Source organism: Anopheles coluzzii, chromosome 3, assembly GCF_943734685.1.
Source record: "Anopheles coluzzii chromosome 3, AcolN3, whole genome shotgun sequence".
NCBI classification, from domain to species: Eukaryota; Metazoa; Arthropoda; class Insecta; order Diptera; family Culicidae; genus Anopheles; species Anopheles coluzzii.
In genome coordinates, this window is record NC_064671.1 from 35,567,399 (window position 1) to 35,584,221 (window position 16,823).

General features: G+C 46.6%; 1 protein-coding gene across 6 annotated transcripts in view; it reads right to left on the reverse strand.

The window, feature by feature from the left end:
* LOC120959571 (muscle-specific protein 300 kDa) overlaps nt 1–16,823 on the reverse strand; it is an 85,150-nt gene that overhangs the window by 60,961 nt on the left and 7,366 nt on the right. For 3 of the 6 annotated variants that reach the window (XM_049608216.1, XM_049608214.1, XM_049608220.1), the window contains exons 2-7: nt 14,832–15,960; nt 4,909–4,970; nt 3,098–3,591; nt 2,750–3,026; nt 119–2,689; nt 17–31 (exon numbers count right to left, since the gene is read on the reverse strand). In XM_049608216.1, coding sequence (XP_049464173.1) covers nt 17–31; nt 119–2,689; nt 2,750–3,026; nt 3,098–3,591; nt 4,909–4,970; nt 14,832–15,675 — 4,263 coding nt within the window. In that variant the 5' untranslated portion in view covers nt 15,676–15,960. Of the gene's footprint in view, nt 1–16; nt 32–118; nt 2,690–2,749; nt 3,027–3,097; nt 3,592–4,908; nt 4,971–8,475; nt 9,624–14,831; nt 15,961–16,823 lie in introns of those variants that run through there. The other 3 variants (XM_049608217.1, XM_049608215.1, XM_049608218.1) reach the window with 3 other exon arrangements.

Here is a 16,823-nt window from a genome sequence, read left to right on the forward strand (position 1 = left end):
ATCTATGACAGTTTACCATGATTGTTTTTAGCTTCAGTTAGCATGGAAAATGATATTATTTAACAGTTAGTATAGTTTAGTAGCTCAGATAATAACCGAAATCTCACGCTCGACTTACCTGGAAGGTCGCCTTTTCCTGCTCGAACTCTTCCATCGTCTGCTTCTCCACCATGATCTGGCGCAGCGATTCGTCCACTCGATCCATCCATCCGTTCATCTCGTCGAACTTGGCGTGGTAAGCGTCCCACTGGGCCGGAATCTTGTGCAGTATGTTGCGCACGCTGTCAATTCGTTTACAGATCGCAATCCAACTATCATTCGCCCGCTGATAAAGCGGAGCCAGAGCCTGATCGTTGGCAGACTTTTCCAGATAGATGTAGTTGATCTTCTCCATATTGCCCAGCACCTGCTCGACCCGCTGGAGATCGTTCTTCTTGAAGTAGTCCAAATTACGCTGCAAGATGGCTTCAAAGTTTTCGTTGCAGTTGAACGCCTGCTCTTCAGCGTTCAGCTCCTTCTCGATGTCGTTCGCACATCCGTTGAACGTTAGCTCGTTCAGCCGGAACTCAACCTTCAGTAGATGGAGCGGGATCTGCTGGATCACTTCACTCCACTGGCGCTGGATGTCTTCCACCTTGGCGATCAGTATTTGCTGCTCGGCCGGTGGCAGATACTTTAGCAGATCCTCCGTGTGGCGCTCCAGCGTGTTGATGCTCGTCTGGTCGGCCGAGTTGAAGAACTCCAGCTGGGACTCTGCGTCCGCTTCCTTGTCCACCGGGATGGCTGACTTCTGGAAGGCTTCCGCCTGTCGGAGGAATGACTCCACCTTCTGTTTGCTTTCAGTGAAGTTTTCCCAGACGCGTAGATTTTCCTGAAGCTTGTACTCCCAATCGTTTGCGTTGTTGATGACGTAGGCGAAGCGATCGTTTAGTTGCTTCATTTTCGTGGCGGCATCACTCATATCGATGCTGCTGTCCGTATCGGTAAGCTTGAGTAAATTTTGGAACACGTTGTTCTTACTCTCCAGCATCGATTTATAGTACAGTGTGCGGTTGAAGAAAGCCTTATGCTTGGCAAGGTTGTTCTTCGTCTGCTGCGGATCGTTGGTGAAGGAGTAAGATATCAGTAGATTCTCGGCCTCATCCAACCATTGAGCGATTTCTCGCTGACCCGTTTCGAGTGCTTCCTGCTGCGTCAGTAGCTGATGGAACAGGTGCAGCTTGATCGGTATTTGTGCACGCACCCGAACCAACGCTTCCTTTTGCTTCTTCATCATCATCATCATACGGTCGACCTCATCGCGCGAGTACTCCTTGATCAATGCCTGGAAGCTACGGCTGATCGACTTGAACAGTTCCTCCATCGCTTCAATTTCGCAAGCAATTTGCTTGATTTCCGTCTCGCAACGCCGAATCTCAGCCGCATCGCGCAAGTTGTTCCGTCCAAGTGCCGTCTCAGTACGCTGAATCCATTCGTTCAGCTGCGCCGCATCAGTCTTGAACTTTTGACGATGCTGCAGAATGTCTCCGACGTGCAGATACTGCTTGGTGTGCTGGAACACCTGCTCCCAATGTCCGCCCAGCTGCGCATACTTTCGCTCCAGCGCAATGGCCGTCTCCTGGTCGCAGGTCGATTTCAGAATATTAAACGTATCCGTCAGCGCATCAAACTTCTCCTTGTACACGCTAATGTTCTGGAAGAACTCGATCCGCTCGTCTTCCGTGCCTTGGAGTGCATCGTGCGCCTGCCTTAGCCACGTCTCGATCTCATGCACCAGCGTGCGCCAGCGCTGCCAATGCGACAGCACATCCTCGAGCATCGTTTCCGTGCAGATCAACCGGGACGACACGTTCTTCCAGCGATCTTCGATCTCGTGTAGGAACACATCAATATTGTACATCTCCTTCTTCGTGATGTTACCATCGATCTTGTACTCCTCGATCACCTGCCGCATGTCGATCAGCGCCTTCTCAAACTCCTGCATAATCTGGTTGCGTGTGACGAAGTTTTTCAGATGATCCAGCGATTGCTTCACCGTCTCCTCGTTGTTGTACTTCACACCGTTGATCTTGTTCTCGAGCAGATTCAGGAAAGCGATCAGACAGCACTTGTGCTCCAGATACTTCAGCTTAATGCGACGCTGTCTAGCGCACGGTTCGATATCAAGCAGTCGCTTTTCCATGTTTTGCAACTGTCCCAGCGGGACCTTCTTCGCAAGTGGAGTAAGTTTCACGTTGTTAAATGTTTCCCGCACTTCGTAGTACGAGGCGAAGAATTGCTTGTGCGCCTCGAGCTTCTTGCTGATCAGTGAAGCCGTCTCTTCGTTCATGTTGTTCGGGATGTCGTCATCGTTTAGCAGCTTCTCTCCATTGCTTAACCAACGGCCAATCGCACCGAACTGATCCGGCAGGCTGCTGTCTAGATACCAGAGCCACTGCTGCATGTGACGCTCCAGCTGGGTCCACAGACTGTTCAGCTCCTGCACTTCCGGCGTCATCTTGGCGGCATTGATGCTCTTCACCTTCTTGTAGATGTTTTGCTTCTCGAGCTTTTCGCCATTGACGCTCTCGTACATGGAGTAGTTGTTGGGGTACTTGCCGTGCATGCCATCGTAGTATCGTACCGTTCGGCGAAGCCAATCAAGGAGTTCCAGCAGTTCGCGTTCGCTGTCACTCTTTGAATTGATATTCTGCAAAGAAGAGATTCAGATTAATGTGAGAAATATCCAACATGTCTACCAACACCATACCTTCACGTCCGGGTATTTGTGTAGAAATTGTGCGACGTATGTCATGATACTCTTCTCATCCGGGCTGTTGACATCGACATCTTCGGCGTCCAGAAGACGCGCAATGCCCAGCTCCGACTCCGCGACATTGAACGCCGTATCAAGACGGTACCGGTTGTTATACTTCTTCATCTCGGCGATGTTAATGACGTTCGTTTTGATCGCATCGATCAGCGTCAGGAACGCAATGCCATCGCGCCAGCTCGGTCCAAAGTCACGGACCTCCAAGCCCGTTGTCCTGCAAACGCAAAGAAACATTAGATTATTTATAACACCTCCTAGTAAACACACACATTTCCAAACACTTACTTTGGCAAGGCACTGTTCACCCACGTAAGGAGTGTCTTCTTGGGGCCCTGTTTCATCATCTCCTTGCTGCTCGTGGCGACCGTAGCCGTACCACTGTACGTTACCTGCTTGTTCGCGCTCAAGCTCGGTATGTTCGACGCGGAACTGCTACTACCCAACGAACTCAACGAGCCGCTCAAATTTTCGTTCAGATAATGCAGAATACGACTGTTCTCCTCGATTTGGAAGTACAGAATGATGGTCCAGATCAGGCCCAAAACCACAGCCGGACGTCCGTCGACAATATCGGACGGGTTGATGTTGACTAGCTTGATACGTTTGCTGGTAAGGAACTGTAGAGCGGTATTAACGTTGCTCAGAAAGTGGGGCCGACGCAAGACTTTTCCCTTTTCCATCGGTAGCTTCTCGCCGGACAGCACCTCCAGCAGGGCCAACAGCTTGGTGCCATCCTTAAGGTCATGGATCAAGTCTTCGACCTTCAATGGTGGTATGCGCTGGAAATGGGAAGAGCAAAAACAAAAAGGTGCAACGATGACGCGTGGCGTACAAAACAATAAAACTTTGATCGATTGAACTGGAGAGAAGGTGTTGCAAAATGCATTATACCATTTCAGGGCGTAGAACTTTAACCTTTGCGCACGAAGCACATTGCATCACTCATATCGATTGATTAGTTCAGTAGATTGCACGCATTTGATGGAAACTCTTCTTTAAAATTGCATTCCTGTATCCAAGAAACCATTGCTTTGTAACCAAACTGTCATTCTTTCACTTAAAAATGGTAAACACTCTCCAAATTATTAGCTTCTAACAATGTTATCTCCTGCAATTCTGTACATTCTCCACGAAACAAATCGTGCTTGTAAGTACTCTACTCTTTCCAAGACATTCTTCAAAACTATTGAAAAATTTTGTCTTCCAGTAACAATTACAGCCATCTGTCAACACTTGAAACACCGCTTTCCTGATGTAGTACCTTCGGAGGTCTCTCTCCGCACTGCCGTCATAGAAAGTGTTCTCCAATCATGTGACTTTGGTTTTATCCTATACGATCATCGTAATCATGGCTACAAACTTGCCTATCGTTGGCAAACGAAAGAAACTGTACAGTTTGAAGCACAGCTACGTCATGTGCTCTCCGAATGGAAAAAGCCAATCAGAAAAAAGCAGTACAAACTGCTGAAACTTTCCAAAGGAAATTAAAAAGCACCAAATTAGTCGAGATCGACAGGGCGGAACAAATCTACTGGAATGAGTGAAAATAAACATTCCTTCACTGTGATATGAAAAGCGAAACCATGTTCTAATAGACCCTTTTTAGGTTCTTCCCTGTGTCTGGAAGCCTTTGAACCCCTATTCCCTATCAGAATTCATTCCGTAACACCTTTTTCCAGAAATTACAGCTACAACCACTATCACTGGCTCTACCGCCGTAACTAACACGGCCGAAACAAACAAGCTTTTATCCCTGCTAACAACTTTAATGCATTGCCCGACGGTGTTGGCAACCAAACATCCATGGTGGATGACCTAATTTTCCACTACTTTAGGCATGTGAGCCTTCTGCTTTTCGCACGATAGCGTATCAGAATGGGTTGTGGGGCTCTTTCGATACCCTTATTTGCCAGTAACTAGGTGGAACGAATCCTTTAGTAATGGTTGCTTTTCCATGAAGCAGAGCTAAGTAACTGTCAGTAAATCGTTCTGGGGGCATGTTTTAGGGGTAAGTTTTAATGGGGGCTTCTCATCGTCAGGGCGTTGCCGTTTGATGCAATAACACTTAGCTTGTTTAAGGTGAAAAACGCACTTACCTTGCTTAAAAATGAGTTAATCCAGTTCACGAAAGTTTTCTTCTGTACACGTTCTTGTTCATCTGGGAAATACAATTTGGAGAAAAAGGAATTAATATCACATATAAACTAAATGTGTAGTTTCAGCAACTTTTATGTGATTTCATCTGTGCGCAGCGAAGTACGTCATCACTTACAGCTCTGTTTTGTATAGAAAAGATCAAACTAATTCAAAGATTTTTCTCCAATCGTCCTTATCAAGAAACTATTACACAAAATTTAACACACTACACACACACACAAAAACTACCCACCCAGAGGTCCCAAAAGTTCACCTCCGAATCGACCTTACCCGTTTGAACTGCTACAACCTACTAGAGCCCGTGTGTCGTTCCCCACGGTGTTCGTACCACGGTGAAACTTTTCATTCGAAATTCGTTACCATGGTACGGAAAGTAAATAAATTCCTTTGCCAGTTCCATTCCGGGCATGCAAAAGCAGAAGTACCACCGATATTCCGATACGATACGTGGTGCCGTTGGTCCTTTCCACCGGTGCTTCCCTCTGGCACTTCGGATAGCCCATAGAAACGCACCCCGCTTGACGGAATGTTGTTTGTTTCTGAATTATTTCACTCAAACAACCGGCTGTCTCACGGAAACGCCCGGCATTCACAGCACCGTTGAATGGTTTACAACACTTCTTCTATTTGTTTTTTTCCTTCCAATTGTTTTATAATCCCTTCCATGCAACCGGCGAGGATAAAATATATATACAGGCGGTCCCCGAGATACACGGTTAATGGGGACCGAAAACGGCCGCAAAATACCGCGTATCTCGAATTTCCGCGTAAGTCGAATCTCGTGATTTCCAGCTAAAATATCAATAATTTTCGTGTAATTTTGCAAGTAAGGGGCGGTTTTAGTCACTTTATGAATTATTTGATATGATTCTGACTGAATATAACTGTTTTAAACCTTTTGAAATAGTTTTTAACATTCGATCAAAACGGAAATTATTTGGCAATTTGCAATTGATGTGTCAAATCAGTACAATTTGCTCAAAGAATTGTCAAATTTAGAAAACCGCGTATCTCCGAATCCGCGTATAAGAGGTACCGTGTATCTCGGGGACCGCCTGTAGTAGCATATCTCCGTGTTTTGTGCTGGATTTGTGCCGTGTACACCAAGCGAATTGATGGCGCCGGCTTTTGGGCACGATTAGAGCTCGGTTCGCATGTTTGCGCCAAGTTTGTGCCCTGCCCAATTTGCTTTAATTGTTGGGAATTAGTTTTAGTTTGGTTTGCTCTGCCCACAAGGTACTGATTGTTTGGGTTTATTGAGTGTTTTTTTTTGTTTTGTCCCGCAAAACATTGCATCATTTGTGGTTTGCGCTTGAAAGTGCTCTTCACTCACAATACTCCCACAGGCGGCCATATATATTTGTTAATCATTTTGCAAACAGTTCCGATGAATATCGTCAAACTCCTCCTTCATACTCGAAACGATAAATCTACAAAGTATTGCCATACTGTTTGTGTGCATTTGCCTTTATGGATATTTCTACCGCAATAGCGCCTCCCGACACAATCGATTAGCATTGAACTGATGAAACACGTGACTAACTAGCGCATGCTGGTGATGGGGTATTGTAAAAGTAGTTACATGCATACATACAGTAGTAGCCTCGCCCCATTCCTCACCTCATCGACGTCATTGCACTGCAAAGCGATTGAGAAGCGGTCGCCAGTGTGCCGGCGACTGCTTCTGTGTGAGATCACCACGTGGTTAATAAAAATGCAAAAATGATCGTGTTACAGGTTGCCCTCGCTGTCATGTGAGTGTGTGGTTGGGAGGGTGATCTTGTAGGGTTTCGTGCAATAAAAAAAATGAAAACAAAAATAGAAACATTTGCCCTTTTACTTTGTCGCAATAAATATTCACTTTTTCAAGAGCACGATGTCAAGTCTATCGCTCTTTATATAACATAATTTAGTTTTTTTTTCTCGCGTTGATTTATACTTCATGTGTAGTCCCTTTCGCTTATCACTTTGTTTTTTCATTATTTTCATTAAGCAATTAGGAGCAAATATTTGATTACAAATAATTAAAAATAATAATTAATACTATTATTAATCAAATATTTGCTCCTTATTGCTGAATGTTCCAACAAAGTCTAACGAAAGGTGTTGATAATGAACGCATTTTAGCTATTTTCAATTCCAGAAAGTGTCAAAAACAATTCCAAAATATCTTGAACTTTTTCTTTAGAGTCTGGTTAACCGCAATCGGCAGCAAATGGGAAAAGAGCGTATGTGTCTCCTTTAATTTCGATCCAACCCACTCCCAGTTCCAGATCCAGTTTCGGGCTTTCCAAATTCGATTCCCAACCATTTCTTTAGACCCTACTACACCAAAAAAGTGCATTTTATCTCGTTTATTTTAACCATTAACATACATGTTTACAACCTTACACGGGGGGCTGTGCCTGTCGCTAAGAAACCGGTTCCATTTTTTGTTTGTTCCTTCACTCGTACGTTTGATATTCTTATCGACTGCTCGCGACCGAGAATGTGCACCAAATGTGTTGATATGCGAAAGATATCAGCAAAAAAACCCGAAACACAACAGTAGCAATATCTTAACCAAAAAGCAAAACCCACTACACCCAAACCTCTTCCAGCTGGAGCGAGACACACCCATCCATCCCCTATCTACAGTGCCCTCCCACGGGCGGAAGGTTTTTGCTAATAATTTTCTTCTAGCACGATGAGCGCCCCCTATCTCCGGGACGGGGTGATTCGTGAAGTACCACACCTACCACGCGCCTACACTCGATACGGGCCGGGGTGCGCGATAAACATACCGGGATTTATGAGACTACTCTACTCTACTCCCACTCCTTCACGATCGATAACCATCAAATGCGACGCGCACAGCCCTGACTGGAGCTGGCAAGTAACGTCTCGCTGGGCCCTCTGCAAAAACGCCGACGCCTCACGCACAAGGAAAGTAAACTCTGAACAGCTTTTTCTTCCTTAGTTCGCTAGGTGAACAAAACGGAGCTACACATTCGCGTTGTGGCGTTGTAAAAAAATGTGGCTTTTTACGATCGCAAGATGCATGGTGCGAAGAGTTGCGGTGTCTGTGCGGAGGGCGCACTGCACAAACCTCCGACACAAAAGCCACCAAAACCACACAAAATCAGTTATATGTGTGCTGCTGCTGCTGCAAACAGCCATCGCGAACCGGCTTTTTAGCGTGTTTTTTGCTCGCGAAGCCGGCAGATACCGGTTCCAACGCGATGTGCAATCGGGGGCGCGAGGCTTAGGGGCTCTCGAGTGCCCTTCGAAAGGGCCCCACGTGAAGAGTGAAGTTAGTTTTGTTGGTTAAGGCGTGTCGATGCAAAAACCCTTTCCATGTTCGCGCAATGTGTGTTACCCTTCAAACGTCTTATTGGATTAGTCGAAAGCCACGGGGAGAGCCATGCAGTATCTGTGCATGCCTTTCGGTACTTATCCGGATATTGATTTCCTTACCCGGCGTAACTCTTTCTTCAGTAACTCACTAGCTCCATCCTAACGCTTACCTCGCTTCTCGAGAATATGAATATCGTACTCGTTCAGGCTGCTGTTATACTGTCGCTTGCCATCCATCATCCGGTGCACCATCTGGCTCCGGTAGGCACTGTACCAGGCCGGGCTGTTAGATCTTGCCTCCGACCCGCCAGGGCTACCCTGCTCCTCCCCGCCCGCCCGCGGTGTGGAGGTAAAAGCCGGCCCCGGCTTGGGACGCCGGGCAGGCGAAATGTGCGTCCCCGAGTGGGCCGTCACGGAGAGAATCTTTTCCTCGCGGTAATGATGCGTGCTGAGTGCCGCATTGCTGTCTTCGTCGTCCTCGTCGGATGAACGGCCCTGCTCTGCGGGAACATTGCGCCCCGGTGACAGTTTGCGTCGTTTCGTATCATCCGTTGGTCGGCCGGAACTGCCGGGCGGAGCATTACATCGCTGGCGATCCATTTTCCATTGCGTTACGCGTGGCAGTGGATTAGTAATTTAAAGCACTTTTTTGGGACGTACTTTTGAGTCTTCTCTTTCTTAACAACTACTCAACAACAACAACAATAACAATACTGAACACACGTTAAAGCCACACGACCTTTGTTTGCCACATCGGACAGAAACACACACACACACATTTAAAACACATTCATGCCACACTGCGCGCTAGCGGGGTTAGATAATCGAATTTATGTTAATTTATGTTGCCATGCAAATTTCACACCACACAAAGAGCAATACTGTCTTTCCCATCGGCCACTTGTTGTAGTGTATGCAGAGCTGCTGGTTTTACCCCTTCCTCTAGCTGCTGGTCTTTACTGCAGCGAAAAAGCCCCTCCAACCCACACACAAAACTCGTACGGAATGGTTTTAATTAAGCTCAACCAAAAAATAAAAAAATAAAACGTGCTCAACTCGAAAATCAATAACTGCCGCCGGACTGCCCCACCGAACTGGCGTCGGACTACTACCGGAAATGACCCAAAGGAAAGGGCACTACTACAAACGTACGGAGAGAACAACTGGCACGGGACAACCACCACAAAACTCCAAACTTATGCTACACACGGTGGACTTTTTTGTTCGAAATTTCGAAATGACCAAACAACAAACGGAATGGAATGGACGCGAACGCGACGCCGTACTGCGAACCGTCTTCGATGGCGGTTGAGCGAAACCTAACGCGTCCACCCCGGCTGAGAGCAGTCGTTCCAGTTGCTTGGTGCGCTCTCTTGGGGACGGAGAGGGAGGACCACTGACTGCCCAGCGCCACCCGTTAACGAACCCCGAAGGCCGAGGGCACACTGTTGGATAAGCTGACGTCTGGCGAGATACTCAAGTCTGTGTGTGTGTGTGCGTGTCGCATAGCACTACGCAGCCAAACACAATGCACAACGGGTCGTAGTGGAGGGCTTGTTTCCCCCCTCTTCACTCTTTTGCTCAGCAAGATTATCACGCAACGAGAAAACCTGGTGTGAGACGATGTGCAAGAAAAGCTCGTGGAACATCATCTTCCACGAAATACGCGTAACCGCACGGGCTTTGGAGTTCACCGTGTGCCTTACTTAGGTATGCATGGTGCGGCGTCTTGGAGACTATTCAACCTGGAAGCTGGAATTCCAATATATCGCTCGAAAGTATGACATCATCGTGTGTCGCTCGCCAAACACATTTCAGCGAAAACCAGGTTCGTCGCCTATTAAACCTTCGTTCCGATTTCTTGCCCCTACGGGGTTCGCTGTGGACTCTGTCCGCTTTACAGCAATTTTACGATCGTAAAGTTGTCCTTGACAATAGTACGACATCATAACAAAATGCTCTTCCCTCTCTCGCTCACTCTTTCGCGTATTCTTTCAATTAATACGCACACCAGCATTGCTATGGAATTATGGAGCACTTCACCCCACTCTCAAAAAAAAACCCCACCAAGCATCAAGGTTAGTTAAAAAACCTACTCTCCTCCACTCCTTTCACGGTCAATTGTAGATGAGTTTGAGCTATTTCCCATGCGACTGGAGCGCAGCTGGACTGAGGCCGCTTTTGCTCTTACAGACGAGGCCGACAATGGACTTCACATCGCAGCAGAACGGCGTTGATGCATTGCAGATTACGTTCCTCTGCTGATAAAGCTACGTGCTCAGAAGAAAATCCGTCCCCGCCGGACGTGGGCTTCCATGTTTCGTTGAAGTTCCTCCTCGCTGTTTCACACATCCGACTGCGGCAGTGAAGCGTTTCTTTACCCCACTATTTGTCGATACCATTAGAAGCTGGGTAGCAAACGCGACTGTCGCGACGTTCTTTGCAGTGTTTCCTTTTGTTACTATTTTTCCCCCATTCCCGGATGTAGCAAAACCGGCTTATTTGCTACCAAAGATGACACTCGTCTGGATCACATTTATTATAGGTGATTTGATCCAATCGACACTGACGTAATCCAATCCACAAACACATTAGCTACGTTGTCGTATCAACAAACGAGGCCGACAAACACTCTCGATGTTCGATATATTTCGTTTCCGACCGCAACTATCGTGACATTTTCTCGAAACTGGAACGTGTACACTGGTTCACCTTAGCACACTTAGCATTGCTCACATCAACCACCTACACCTGCCTTCGATTGCAATCACACAATGCATCGGTTAATCTATGATGCCCTTTTTGCTTTTAATGCCAGAATGTGGAACACTTTTCTTCCAGTATCGGATTGCAGCATTGGCAGAGCACTTGCGTCGTTTTGGAATAACTTTTCACTTGACAGCTTTCTGCTGTTTGGTCGCGTTCACCACACACTGGCAGACACAAACGCAGCCAAGTGCCCATTACGCATGACGGTACCACCAAGGGTAAGAGTTTGGGCATTCACAAGCGCGGTGTGTGAAGACGCGCAATAGAGGGGAAGGTAGAGCAGAATGGAGAGAATCGCACACACAAAAAATATACGCAGCAATTTGCTGGAGCGAAGGGGACGATCACAACAAAACGACAAAAGTGCAGGGGATGCCTGTGACCGATGATTTGAAATTTCTTCAAAATTTTTGGCCTGGGTTTTCTAATTTCGAATGTAAAAAAGTACAATTGTCAGATTTTTTACACAAATTTATACTAATAACACTACTTTTTCTTTAAAAACATGTGTCATCCATGCTAGAAATCGAGTTTTTCATTACGGTTTTTTGCTTTCAGCGCATTGAAATCTCCTTGATAGACCTTACAGAGCGCCTAAAAGTATACAAAATGTTGATTGCAGCACTAATATACTATTTTCTTTTTCAAAAAATTACATCATTTACAGCTTTACATCTACACTGTATCCGTTATGGTTGCTTATTAAAAAGTGCATTTGAACAATCTTCTGAAAATCTCTAAATTTGATAGAAATTTAAAAAAACCTAATTAATAAAAATCAATTTTGCATCGTTCAATTTAACAGTTATTTGAAACTTTTATTTAACTACTTTAAGCTATTCTCGATTTAAAATTAGGTATTTAAAAATCTTTATAAAGTTCACTAACAATTTTACTACCAAACCATCAAAAACAAATACAGCCACCCCTGCAACAGCGCACGCAGAATAAGGGTTGCAGGAGGGTAGATTTCCGTCTCACGCAACGCAACACACACGCTCTCTCTCGCTCGCCCAGTCTCTCTGTGCGCAGTTGTCTCTCCAACAATCGATTATTCTCTCTTTCTCTCACCATCCCTCATTATCTCTCTCTCTTTTGCCGGTTTTCAAACTTCGGCTTCAAAATACAACAAAACCCCGAATGCCGAGCGTACGCGTGTTTTCTGTTTACTTTCGCTTTCATTCACAAACACACACGCAAACACTTACGCCGCGCATTGCAGCCATGACGACGCAACAGGGTGCGCAGCGACTACCCCTTGGCAAAAAGGAAAACAACCAACCCCCTCCTCTCTCGCCCCCAAAACGTGTGTCGTCGTCCCCTCGTTGTGCTGTGTCGTCATCAATGGTCTTTTTACTTTTTTATTCGTTTTACTTTGGTTGGTGGTACTATCATCGCCTGCGTGAAGTTTTTAATGCTGTGACCTACTTTTGTCCCAAAAACCGACGGCCTGCTGCCATCTCTTTCGCACAAACATTAGACGCGCGGTGTAAGGGCAGCGCAAACACACTCGGGTGCCAAGCTGGGTGTTGGGATTTATGGTCTGCTGTTAAATTATTACTTCATTGCATGTTTTGACGTGGATTTTGAGATTTAGAGGTAAGCGAAGTGTGTGAAGAAATAATCACACTCAATATGTTTTTACCAGTTCATTTGCAATCTCGGCTTATCAAAAGCATGAGCTCAGCTTTGGGTGAGATTTTTACTTCCGTTTTGATTAGAAAACATCTTCAAAAAATCACAGCACAAACAATCTGTTACCCTCCTATCATCAACCCGTTTGCGGTCGATAGCAAAGCTGTGCGGCTCATAGCAGTGCTATTTTGAGCCGTGCCGTGTCTTGATGATGTCAGCTCGGCCCAATAGGTCATCCGAAAGGCCATTCCAACCCGTAGCAGCAAAACATGCTTCCAGCGGCAAAGATTACATTCGCTTCGGGCTGCATCGCCTCATCTGCGCTGCACATGTGTGTTGATGGCAATGAGCAAACGATCAGTACGCCGAAACAAACAAAAAACCCTCAAACGCAACGGTTGAGATCACCGCTTAGACGACACGGGTACGGAAAGCACCATGAAGGCCCATTCATGCCACAGGGAGTCACGGAGTTAGGCGTCAGAAGATGTAACTTAAATTGCAAATGCAGTGTTCTTGTGTTTGCTGCGCAAAACTCAATTAGCAACCGTTTGACCGTTTCGGTCACCCGTGTGATTCGCCTGAATAGAACTCAAACGAACCACACATAAAACTCCGACCGGCACGTTTCCATCCATTACTCGTCGGTGCAAGCAATTACTAGCTCGTTGTGCAATACCCCACCGGTGGAATATAATATCTGTTGCTCTGTTGTAGTGCACGAAAATAGTAACTCTTCTCCTTGCTTCGAGAATTGGCTGTGACATTGAAATTTCAACGCACAATCAACACTGACCGGCCGAGTGGTGGTGTTAAAAACTGATCTTGTTTGCTTGCTTTAAAAATTATAACAACCCTGCCCGGTACTCCCATCACTTCTTACTCCCACCACACACCGGCGCTTGTCACACCGTCCTTGACCGATCGGGTTGTATTCTATTGGTGGCGCGCAACAAAACGCAACAGTTAAGCAAAGCTCTGCCCGCTGACAGCTGCTGTGACTGGTTGATGGACAGCAGACTCGAAATTTCTAACCACAATTTCCCCGCCCCATTTTTCCTGCGGCTGTGATCGACGAGATGAGTCGCAAATGATGTCAATGCTTGGATAATAAATGTAGCAATATTGAAAAATATGTTTCAGAGTGCTCTATAGGAGGTATACAAGATGTCCTAGAATGTCGATTTGCTGGAAAAGCTATAGCAATTCCTCACAATATACGGAGATATACCTTGGAAGAACCTTGGAGATATTTTTAAGAATTTGCTTGATCCTCACCGACTAGTGATGGGCAAAAATAATTTTTCTTCAAAATTGCTTTCGGCTAGCTTCAAAGTTGTCTAGAATTGTTTCCGGATAGTAAGTTTGAAATATTTTTCCGGAATCGATTCTGGAATTGGCTCCGAAACCGGATAATAGGTCTCGATTCAATTTCTGGCATTTGCTCTGCGATCAGAATTGGCTCCGGAATCGAAATCGACTCCGAAATCAAAATAGGTTCTGGAATCTGAATTGGCTTGGGAATCGTAATCGAATAGTAAGTCTGGCTTCAGGCCTCAGAATTGGTTCCGAAATGGAAATCGGCTACGAAATCGATATTGGTTCTGGAATCAGAATCGGCTCCGGAGTCGGATTCGACATTCTCTCTAGAATTCTCTAATAGGCGTTTGGGTCCTATACTGCAACGATTGTATTGATAGCCGCCAAGAATCCAAATGTACTTGTAAACGATCTATACTCAGGGATATTCTGGGACTGATTTCGATTCTGGAACTTCTGAGTTCAAATCCAGAACTGATCCTGATTTCGGAGCCAATTCTTATTTCGCAAACGATTCCGGAGTTGTAGTCGGCTACATAATCAGCTCAGGAATTTGTTCTGGAATTGGCTCCGGAATTAGATCTGGAATCGGATCCGGAATCGGATACGGAATTAGATCCGGAATCGGATCCGGAATCGGAATTGGTTCCTAAATCGTAACTGGTATGGATTCCAATATCGGAATTGGATTCCAGAATCAAAATCGGGTAGTTCCGATTCTCGAGCTCCCACCACTACCCCTGACGTACTTCGATACGCAAAAAAACAAACAAATAAACAACAACCGTCATCAAACGCTCACCTTGCAGCAGCATAATAGTGGCCTGATATTCGGCCAGCTTCTCGTCCACGTAGTCCTGCGACTGGGCCGCAATGATTTCCGCCGTCGACGGTCCCATCTCGCCGCCGTAATCGTAGATCACGTACTGCGACTGCGCCGGATGATGACTGGACGGTCCAGCCGCTGGCCCGTAATGGTACGTCATGCCCCCGTACACCGAGCTCTGGGTCGAGCCCGGTCGCACCTGCTGCTGTGGCCCCATAACCGAATGGTGGAAATCAACCGGAGGTCCGTAACCACCGCTCGCGACGCTGTGCGGCGTCATCGAACGATGCAGGGACGACACGGGCGACATGGTCGGCGCACTGTACTGCGGGTAGGGCTGGGGTGCGACCGCAGCCGGCGAAACGGGCCGATAGTGGGTGGCCGAAGCCACAAAGTGAGTCGGTGTCATGGCCGACGGGATCGGACGCTGGAACTGATACTCCTGGGCGGGAGCAGTGGCAGCGGCCGGCGTTGCTGTCGTTGCGCGGTACGTTGTCGTTTGCGTGGTGTACTGCTGCTGGTGGGTGGTAGTGCTACTGGCAGCAGCACCTCCCGGTCCACCGTACGGCGGCAATCCCCCGGAGCTTGGATGCTGGTAGACAAACTCGCTCGGTCCGCGGGCCGGTCCGCCAGCCGACGAACCTGCCGTTACGGGCGAGTTTTGCCGTGGAGCGGCCGAACCGGGCGGTACCCATGGCGAGGGCGACCGGAAGTACGTTGGTGGAGGTGTGCGTAACCACCCTCTACCACTACCCGGACCACCACCACCACCGCTGGAGGATGGAAGTTGATTGTTGTTAATATTCGGCGGTCCAGACATTGTTACAGCACTCGCGCGTGTGACTTTCCTTCAGCTTTCTTCCTTTTTCTTTCACTTGCTAGATGCTCTTGTGTGCTTCCTCACTGTTTTTTCCCTTTGCCCCACAAAGAACACTCACACAAACTCACTCAAACGTTAGGCAAGAAAAAACGCAAAAGGGAGCACTAAGAACACACTTTCCGCGAAGACGGCAGACACACAGACGTTCAGCGGACGCAAATTATTTCACACTGTCAAGACACACACTGTTTCAGATGTTGCTGGCACGAGCGGAACTAATCATTTCTAACGTCGACGCCGGAGGGAAGTAATACATTGTAGAGAAAAATTAATACACAGCAAAATGTAGCAAAAATATATTAATAACCAAGCGAAAGCGATAGGATGGGGTAGCATGAGCACTGTGTCGTGGCAAATCGTGGACGCGCATTGCTGGTGATCGATTGAACATATGGGAAAGATTCATTCCATTCGAAAGGAAGCTCTGACAGGTGGTGGTCACTACTGATGTGTGTGGATGCGTGCTAGTCGTCAACGGCCATCATCATCATGGTCGGTAAAATATTAATCCCAAACTCCCCCAAAAACTGCCGTGCCGTGCCGCATCAGTCAGAACCGGAGACTGATGCTGACTGTCATAAATTAACAGACTTGACACTAGATTTATTTTATTTTGCTGACAACTTTAGAGAAAGCGTAAGTGGGACAAACACGCACATACACACACGCACACGTACGATTTTTTGACGTTGACAAAGATGTATGTCGTGTACCATCGGGAGAGAAAACTCATGTTTCTAGCTAACCTTCTGTTTCTTGTCCTTGTTTTTGATCCTTTTTTTGCTTTTGCTCTAATAAATTGCTCACAACAGAAATTCAAGCTGTTGTATGACCTTCCACTTCCCTTTTCTAATCTTATTCCCCCCACCCCGCACGGCACCGACCGTAAAAAAAGATGTCATAAAGTTAATTCTTCCGATTCCAACCCGCGGTCACTTAAACGCAGAGTTAAACACAATTTCGTGCTCGGTTGTATGGACACTTTACAATTTTGCATGGCATCGCGCGTGTGTGTGTGGAAATGGAGCAAACAGTCTCAATTCCTCCTCTCCCAACACGAACACGAGCCTCTAATTCAGACACATAAA